Source organism: Mustela putorius, unplaced genomic scaffold (assembly GCF_011764305.1).
Source record: "Mustela putorius furo isolate JIRA1106 unplaced genomic scaffold, ASM1176430v1.1 tig00537227_pilon_pilon_pilon, whole genome shotgun sequence".
Taxonomy (NCBI): Eukaryota; Metazoa; Chordata; class Mammalia; order Carnivora; family Mustelidae; genus Mustela; species Mustela putorius.
In genome coordinates, this window is record NW_025422368.1 from 36,380,985 (window position 1) to 36,390,693 (window position 9,709).

Genomic DNA, 9,709 nt, shown 5'->3' on the forward strand with positions numbered 1-9,709 from the left:
AATAAATAAACAATCATCTCTGTTTCTGTCTTGGTGGCTTTTTTATTTAGCATCTGCTTCTCAGTCTGCCCAGGGATTTGGAAAAATAGGCTGCTGAAGATTTAGAAGATACAATGAAAAACCTTTCTCCTTCTCAACTTTGGTGCCAAGTAATCTTAGGAAACAGAGAATGGAAATTGTCTTTTTTTTTTTTTTTTTTTTTGCTTGCAGAACAGAAGTTTTAAATTTTAATAAGATCCAACTTATCAATGTTTTTCTTTCATGGATCATTCTTTGGGTGTTCTATCTAAAAGGTCATCATATGGCTCACCTAGATTTTCTCTTATGTTTTCTTCCACAAATTTTATACATTTGTATTTTACATTTAGTTTTTGATTTGTTTTGAGTTAATTTTTGTGAAAGGTATAAGGTTTATGTTTATGTTCTTTTTTGTTTATTATTGCATATGAATGTCCAGTTGTTCCAGCCCCACTTTTTGGAAAGAGCATCCTTTTTCATTGAATTACCTTTGTTCTTTTGTCAAAGATCCATTGATTATATCTGTGTGGATCGGCTTTTCTCCTCTCTGTTCTGTTCCCATGATCTATGTGTCCATTCTTTTCTCAATACCATGCTATCCTGATTGCTGTAGATTTATAGTGAGTCTTGAAATCAGACTCAACTTTGTTCTTCTTCCGATTATCTTGGTTAGTCTTTATCTTTTTGCCCTCTATATAAATTTAGAATGTATTTATTAATAACTACAAATTACCTTGCTGGGATTTGGATTGGTATTACATTGAATCTATACATCAAGTTGGAAAAAACTGAAATCTCATCAATATTGAGCCTTTAATCCATGGATATGGACTTTCTCTCCATTTATTTAGTTTTTTAAAATTTCTTTCATCAGAGTTTTGTCATATTCTGCATATTTAACTATCTTCCCATTTTAAAGTTTTGGTTTGTGGTCCTCCTAAGAAATATCATAGGAACCTAAAAATCATTCTCTTTATCTAATGCTCATAAAGCTAGTCACTGAAATTGTACTTTTCTTGTTATGGGCTTTTTTGGAACTAAAATGTTATTTCCTTAACATAAAGTCCCTTTTCTCAGACCTGTTAGTGCAAAGCTAAGCCTCAGTGAATCAGTTTATACCAGCCACAGAGGTTTCACACAGAGGGTCCTGGAAACCTTCCCTATTAAGGCCATAGGAGTTCTCACACTAAAGCCACAGAGACCTAGTAAGGTCTTGGAGGTCTCTCACTGAAGTTGTAGAAATCTCACAGTAAGTTCCCAGTGTCTCACTCAGTTTCTTGGGTCCTATCTTCTTCTTGGCTTAGAAACCCAGGAATTTTTCTGTGACTCCCAGGCAGAATTTCAAATTTCAACAGATGGAAATTGTAGGATTTTTCTACAAATTTGTTCTTGTCCTTTGAATACAGTGAAAACCACTGGATTATCTCATACTGCTCTTCCTGCTTTACCTATCAGACCAAATAGAGATTACTAGTCTGCCTGTAAAAGTATGTGGAGCACTGGGTGTTATATGTAAACAATGAGTCATGGAGCACTGCATTGAAAACTAATAATGTACTGTATGGTGACTAACATAACACAATAATTTTAAAAAGTCTGTGGTTTTTGATGATGGGATGATAAAGAGTCCTACAGGATATTTTGTTTATCTAATCAGTTTTCCATCTTTGAATGCAGAGTACCAATTTGTACGCAGTTCTGCTCTGGTGATCTCATAGTAGATAGAAATAATTATTACATAATTTCTGGTTCTGGATCTGAGTAGTGGTGACTGTTAATAGTAACTAGTTCTTGTATATAGTTTAAAAGTTTATAAGCATTTTTACATATTCCATACTTTTTTAGTCTTTAATTTTGTGACTTAGAAATATTTGCTCAATTTTAAGAGGGACTGTCCACAAAACCCATTAGTAAGCTGTTAAGTACTAAATGCACTTTACTTCAGTAAGAAAGCTGGTCTCAATTCTAGGTGCCACCCAATGCTTTCCATAGTATTATACATCTTTCCCTGCCCTTTTACTCTTATGGCTTCGAATGGGGAAGTGACATCAGAATCCCCAAAGAAGAAGTGAGTAAATAAAAAAAAATCAGCAAATATCAAGATCTGGTGGCACTGAAGGGAGATACGGTGCCCTGGTTGACTCACTTGAAGGTGTGGGGATTGGTCTACTGTATAGGACACAAAACATAATGAGAAAGTGGCATTTAGGACACAGAGGGTACCTGTTCCCCAGCTAGGAGAAAAGAGATTAATACATTCTATTTCAAATATCTTCCCCTGGGGTGCCTGGCTGGCTCAGTCAGAAGAGCATGAGACTCTTGATCTCAGGGTTGTGAGTTCGAGCCCCATACTGGGTATAGAGATTACTTAAATAAATGAAGTTAAAAAAAAATAATAACAATAATACTAAATTTAAAACAAAACCTCTAATAGCTTTCGCTAAGTAAAGCTTCTGGGTCCCTGTGGAAAACAAAGAAGATAATAAGCAAATTGTCTTGCTATGCCATGAAAAGTGGCACAATATAGGTATTAAAAACCCAGATACTGGAGCCAGATGATCTAGGTTTGAAACCCAGCCCGTAACTTACTAGATTTGTGATTTGTTTTTGTCATTCCCAGTTCTGATGTGTCAGGATTTTCCCCACACCACTAAGCAATTCTCTAACATCAGCTGGGTATCCAGTTCTGATGCTTTCAGCTATAAGATAAATAAGGTCTGAGGATCTAATGTGAAACGGAGTGACTACAGTTAATAACCTTCTTGTATAGAGGAAATTTGCTGAGAATAGAAACATTCTCACACACACACAAAAAGATAAATATGTGAGGTGATGGGAGTGTTAATTAACTAGTTGAGGAGAATATAATGGATACATATATCAAGTCGACACAATATACACTCAAAATATTTTGTAATTTTGCAGTCAATTATAGCTCAATAAAGCTGAGAAAAAGAAAAAAAATCTGTTTGCAAAAATTCCCATAAAGTTAAAGCAAACATAATAACAAAAATAATAGGGTAGGAAACTTCCATGAAATGAATTGCAAATAAAGAGCAATAGCATTAGTATATATGAAATTCTTACATAAAACAATAAAACCTATTTAAAACCCTATGGTGTTAGCAAGTAATTAATGCTAATTAAATATTAATTGCCAATTAAATAGAGAAAAGAGTCTCAACCTCACTAACAATAGTACAAATGCACATTTAAGCAAACCATTTTCTGCATAATGATGATATTGGCCAAGATTTATACAAATGTGTAAAATGTTCAGGATATGGTGGAACAGTCACTTGGATTGTTGAGGGAAGGACATTTGGTTTATTCTTTCTGGAAAAGAATATGTTTCAAAATGTAGAAGGTAAAAACTTTCAAAAGATACAGGCCAGGAAAATCTATTCCATATAGTAGCATATTTTGAAAAGGGGATTACAGGGGCGCCTGGGTGGCACTGTCTTTGGCTCAGGTCATGATCCCAGGGTCCTGGAATCGAGCCCCACATCGAGGCTCCCTGCTCGGTGAGGTGCCTGCTTCTCCCTCTCCCTTTGCTGCTCTGCCTGCTTGTGTGTGTGTCTCTCTCTGTCAAATAAATACATAAAATCTTTTTTAAAAAAGGCGGGGGGATTACAAGCAGCCCCCAACAGAAGTTGAAAAAGATGGGCATAGGAAGTGTTTTTCTTTTTTTTTTTTTTAAAGATTTTATTTATTTATTTGACAGAGAGAAATCACAAGTAGATGGAGAGGCAGGCAGAGAGAGAGAGAGAGGGAAGCAGGCTCCCTGCTGAGCAGAGAGCCTGATGCGGAACTCGATCCCAGGACCCCGAGATCATAACCTGAGCCGAAGGCAGCGGCTTAACCCACTGAGCCACCCAGGCGCCCAGGAAGTGTTTTTCTTTAAATCACTACCATATGCTGCTACTGAGATAGGTCTGGATTAACAGACAAAAAAAAAAAAAAAAAAAAAAAAAAGCAAGAAATTTTATATAGAAAATATATATTAGGTAAAACAAAACAAAATGAAAATGGGTGTAAAGTAGATAGAATTCTAGCTAAATATATTATAAGGTTTATTCTCAGGTGTCTTAAACTCACATGTCTAAGATGAAAAAATATGTTCCTCTGCTCACCTTCCTTTTTCTCCTGAATTCTCTCTTAATTGACAGAACGTATCCAAGCTTAGAGAACTGGGACACATCCTTGACTTTCCCTCCACTCTCTCCTGTATCGATCAGTTTACCAAGTCCTGGCATTGCATTTGGTCTCTGAAGAGATAGTTTTATATCCATGGTCTGATTTTTAATTAAGCAGCTATAGAACAATATAGGTATGGTTCTTTATTATGAATTTTTCATGATACAGTGATTTTCTTCTATTTGTGACTAATGTTTCAAGTCAGGCTGCCCATCTGTCCAGTGGATGGGTTCATTTTCAGCAAACATTTTCAGCTTCTTCCATCACTGTAGAAGATATTTTGTGACTTTTAGAAACAATTGTTACAGGATTGATTTTTGCATGTATGATGATGTCTGTCATGGGAACATCTTATTTGCCAACTTGGGAGTTAGGGATTGATCCATAATTTTGCACATTTTCTGAGACCAGTTTATATCCATGATTCCAGTTGTGAACTAAAATGTGTGTCAGTTTCTAAAGAAGAGAAAGTGAAGACAAAGGCTATCTTTAGAGATGAAGCTTTAACACCTTTATGACCACAGATTTAGGTCAGTAGAAAGGAAAAAGGAAGGAAGGAAGGGAGGGAGGGAAGAAAAGACAAACAACAGTAAGTAACAACAAACTCCACTGATGAGATCCATGCCCCACATCTGGGGCAAGGGTGCCTCTTTGTTGAAATCCCATAGAATAACTGCGGAGATTTGATAACCCCAATATGTGTTCACACGGTGCATTCTTAACACAATACACATTAAAAAAGATTAAAATGGCATAAATGATCCAATCCTCCAGTCTCCCATCTTCTCAAAGCCAGATTTGAGGGTCCCCATGGGGTAAACATAATTTAAAGGTGACATAGTATAAAATGGCTCCATAAGGACTATGTCTGAAGTACTTTGGATCCATATCTTTTTAATCTCTGGGAGAGCCATAAAAGTAAGGCTAGATATCACAGTTTAATTCTAATGAAAAAAAATTTTTTTTAAACACCAACTGTGTTATAATCCATGAACAGAGCTCTTCACACCTGTATGAGCTTCTTTCTGTTCATGGAAACCAAGCCAATTTTTCTCTAAAGCCCCTTTCTCTATGGCATCATTACTACTTCTGGGAACCATATTTAATAAATCTTTGTTTTGGGGGTCTGGGTCATACAAAATGCACACAGTTAATTTTAATTAATTTTATAAAATCAACTTACACCCATTATTTGGATTCAGGCACTTACAGTGAATACTAAGGCACTATAGAAGAAAATTCCAGTTGTAAGGTCTAGCCTCTGCTTTACTTTTCATTATCCTAACCACAGTCTGATAACTATAAATAGCTTTAGATTATCTTCCATAGCTAAAGATTCAGTCACAAATTTGTCAGGCAAAGGAAATGCAAAAAAGAAAAAGATAGAATATCAGTCTGTATTTGCACATTAACAAACAAGAAAGTATCTCACCCTTATTTCCTACATGGAAAATTGCATTCTATAGTCCAGCTAACCCCCCCCCCACGTGACTGGACTAGATGAAAGAAGGAGAATTGATTATTCATGGAGATATGTACTGCCCATACAATATTAGAACTGCTTTTCAAATGGAGACAAATTCATGACCTAGACATAAGCAGGAAATGTTAGTAATTCAACAATGAAGGCAGAGAATTTAATGTCCTTGGATGCATACCTAAAATGGGAAGATGTGTGTAATAATGGTTTAAATTTTTTTTAAAAATCTAGAGACTTTGATCATATTTAGTGTGTAATTAATACGTCTTGGCTAAAAAACAGCTAAAGCCATTTCAGACTTTTTAACATTCTCCACAAAGGTGTTGCATATTTTTTTTTGTGTGTGATTTATTCTTAGATGCTGGATGTTTGTTGAGGTTACAGAAATTTCAATTTTTAAAAGAATATTTCTTTTTAACTGCTTGTGGATGGTATGAAGAAATGGAATGGATTTTTGCATATTTCTTATGTGTCTAGAAACCTTGTAAATGGATCATATTTTAACAATGTATTAAAGAATTCTTTTGGATTTTCCGTGCAGTCTCAGTTTTCATCTGTGAATAAGGTCAGTTTTGTTTTATGCTTTACCGTCTTTTATCTTTTATGACATTTTCTTGCCTTATTGTGATTGGTGGAAACCTCTAAAAAACAGACATAGTGAGATATTTTTAGCTCATTTGGTCCCAAACTCAGGGAGAATGAATTTGGTGTATCCATAGTACAATGTTTACTCCAGTTTTTTTTTTTTCTTTTTAGATTTTATTTATTTTATTTGACAGACAGAGATTACAAGTAGGCAGAGAGGCAGGCAGAGAGAGAAGAGGAAACAGGCTCCCTGCTGAGCAGAGAGCCCCATGCGATGTGGGGCTTGATTCCAGGACCCTGGAATCATGACCTGAGCCGAAGGCAGAGGCTTTAACCCACTGAGCCACCCAGGCGCCCCTACTCCAGGTTTTTTAACATAACTTTCTTTTTAAACTTTTTATCAGGAAAAAGCATATAGCATTCTAATACCAGTTTGCTAATAACATTTATTATGAATAAATGTAAACTTATATTAAACTTTTCTTCCTGGTGTTTCTCCTTTAATCTGCTAATTAACCTAATTTTTGTCATACAAAATAATTTACCAGTTGTTCATTATATGTCATTGTTCTTTATATACACACTTAAAAAATTAATAGAATTTAATTCAGGAGTGTGACAGTAATGTTGAAAAGGGCCAAGTATTTTTTTTTATTGATTTCATTTATTATTTTGGATATGGTCTGACAACACCCAAACACTTACTGCCAACAAGGCACAAAATTTGTAACTTTGAGGTCATTTCTTATATATTGATGGTTTCTGTCAAAATCTTTGTTTCCAGAATACATAGAAGAGATACTTTTGTTTACTCTTTCCTTATTTAATCTGAAATGATTTTTTTTTTTACCTATTTTCTGTCTATTAAGGCTAAATGGACAGCATTGTGTCTCTGGCCAAAACAAACAGAACAAGTACAAAAATAAAGAGCACAACTGGGGACTGTGTTTAGTTGTGGACATGTCACTCAGAGATACCTGAAGAACATTTAGATTGTAATTATAGTAAATTATCAGCAAGAAGACTTTAATTTCAGAAAAGTAGTTTGAGTTTGGCTGTCTTTTCATGTATTGTTTTATCCATCCAAAATATAACTTAGTAGTTCCCTCATGAAATTCTAATTATCTATACAATCCACGGCAAATGTCCCATGTTTCTTTCCCCAACAGTAATGTTTGTACTTACCTTTTTTGTGTTCACATTATGTTTTATTCTTCTTATTGTTTCTTTCTGTGTTTTCACTATTTTATGGCTTTCCTAATGCCTTTTTTTTTTGTAGCAAACTACATTGCAATTTGGAAATGGGTTTGACCTAGAGCAGGCACTCAAGACATATTCACTGAATTATAACTAAATCTTAGTCTAGATTATTTAGATTTAGACGACTATTAGCTTATTTCAGAGCTCTCTATGTAAAACAACGAAAATATTTGGATCCAAATGGTGTAGTATTTCAGGTGAGGTGATTTTTTCACAAATCAATGAAATAGAATCTGACCCATATTTACATGCTAACAAATTTGACTTTAACCTTGTAATCAGTACGTCAAGTGGAAAATTTGAATCCTTGTCAAACCATAAATAGGAACACAAACTGTTTGGTTTGGAAATTAGTAGCTCTTTCAGACAAATAAAAACATCTTCGTGAAACTGTGTGAGATGATACACTTTAGCAGATCTTACTGGATTAAGTTGGCATTACAATTAAAGCAGAAAAATTTCCTTAAATATATATGTATATGAGACGGATCCAACAGCAGGACGTCCTGCTTAAGATTGGAATTGCAGTAAGGGCAGTGAAGATAACTACCAGAAATGGATGCTATTCTGAAAGAGCTTGATTATAAATTTATTAATGTGACACTGTACTAGAAGTTTGGATTTCCTTTTCCTGTGGAAATGTTAGCTGGATTGGATACAATCTTTCTCACACTGTTGACATCAGAATTCATAATTGGAATGTTGGGGAATGTGTTTATTGGACTGGTAAACTGCTCTGAATGGGTCAGGAACCGAGAGATCTCTTTAGCTGACTTCATCCTCACTTGCTTGGCAATCTCCAGAATCTCGCAGCTGTTGGTGTCATCGTTTGAATCATTTATGATGGGACTAAGTCCACCTTTCTATCCCACTCATAAACTAGCAAAACCTGTTACTTTGCTTTGGAGAATAACTAATCATTTGTCCACCTGGTTTACTACCTCCCTAAGCATTTTCTACCTCTTTAAGATAGCTCAGTTCTCCCATTCCCTTTTCCTCTGGCTGAGGTGGAGAATGAACAGAGTGGTTCTTGCAATTCTTGTATTTTCTTTGTTCATTTTACTGTTTGACCTTCTATTGCTAGAAACATTTAATAATTTCTTCTGGAATATCCATGCAATGGATGAAAGTAATCTGACCTTACATATAAATGAAAGTAAAACTTCTTATATTAAAACCCTAGTTCTTCTTAGTATTTCCTATATCATTCCTATTGTTCTGTCCCTGATCTCATTGCTTCTTTTATTTCTGTCGTTGGTAAAACACATCAGGAATTTGAAGCTCAACTCGATGGGCTCCAGGGACTTCAGCATACAGGCCCATAAAAAGGCCATTAAAATGGTGGTGTCTTTCCTCTTCCTTTTCACAGTTCATTTTTTGTCTATACAGTTGTCAAATTGGATCCTTTTTTTATTTTGGAACAACAAGAGCGCAAAGTTTATCATGTTGGCTGTATACATCTTTCCCTCAGGCCACTCATTAATTTTGATTCTGGGAAACAGCAGGCTAAGACAGACAGCCTTGAATGTTCTGTGGCATCTTAAAAGCTTCCTGAAAAGAGAAAAAGCAATTTCATCTTTACAGATAAACCTTCCAGAGCCTTTCCAATGATGAAGACTGAGGCATCTGAGAATCAATTTCACTTCAACTGGCTTTTTGGGGGGAGGGTTCCTTTAAATATTGTTGAACATCATTGAAATTTTTCCTAAACAGGTTGCTTTTGGTGATAACTGACACATGGTCAGCCAATATAATTTAAAAGTATTCACTTTTATTTAAAACATTGGTTACCAATATTTTAAAATCTCAAATATCCTTTCAAAGAGAACTTAGATTATTTAATTTTATATGCAACAGATATATGTAATTGTAACTTGTATGGGGGCAAGAGGCATGTCGTGTTTTAGAAAGTGAGATAAATTACAAAATTCACTAGGTAGATGAACTATAACTTTTTGATAAGAAAGTTAATTGAACAACTAAAGTCATAGATGGGAAAAAGATGACCTCATAGGTTGAAGGTCTAATTTTTTTTTTTTTATGAAAAAGCTTTTCATTGTTGTCATTATCTTATAGCTAATATGGGAACGAGATGTTAGGAAATAATAGTCACAGTGCAAAATAAAATAAACTGGAAACTCATGCTTGTAATGCTAATCTTAATTTGAA

The 9,709-nt window shown here is 34.8% G+C and overlaps 1 protein-coding gene across 1 annotated transcript; it reads left to right on the top strand.

The window, feature by feature from the left end:
• Window positions 1-8,179: 8,179 nt before the first annotated feature.
• LOC101669919 (taste receptor type 2 member 42) lies at window positions 8,180-9,151 on the top strand. The gene has a single exon (XM_045073333.1). It carries the CDS (start codon window positions 8,180-8,182, stop codon window positions 9,149-9,151), a length of 972 nt encoding a protein of 323 aa, XP_044929268.1.
• Window positions 9,152-9,709: the final 558 nt, after the last annotated feature.

Bases quoted from the DNA above. Each gene is read 5' to 3' on its own strand.
- LOC101669919 (XM_045073333.1), top strand. From the start codon at position 8,180: ATGTTAGCTGGATTGGATACAATCTTTCTCACACTGTTGACATCAGAA.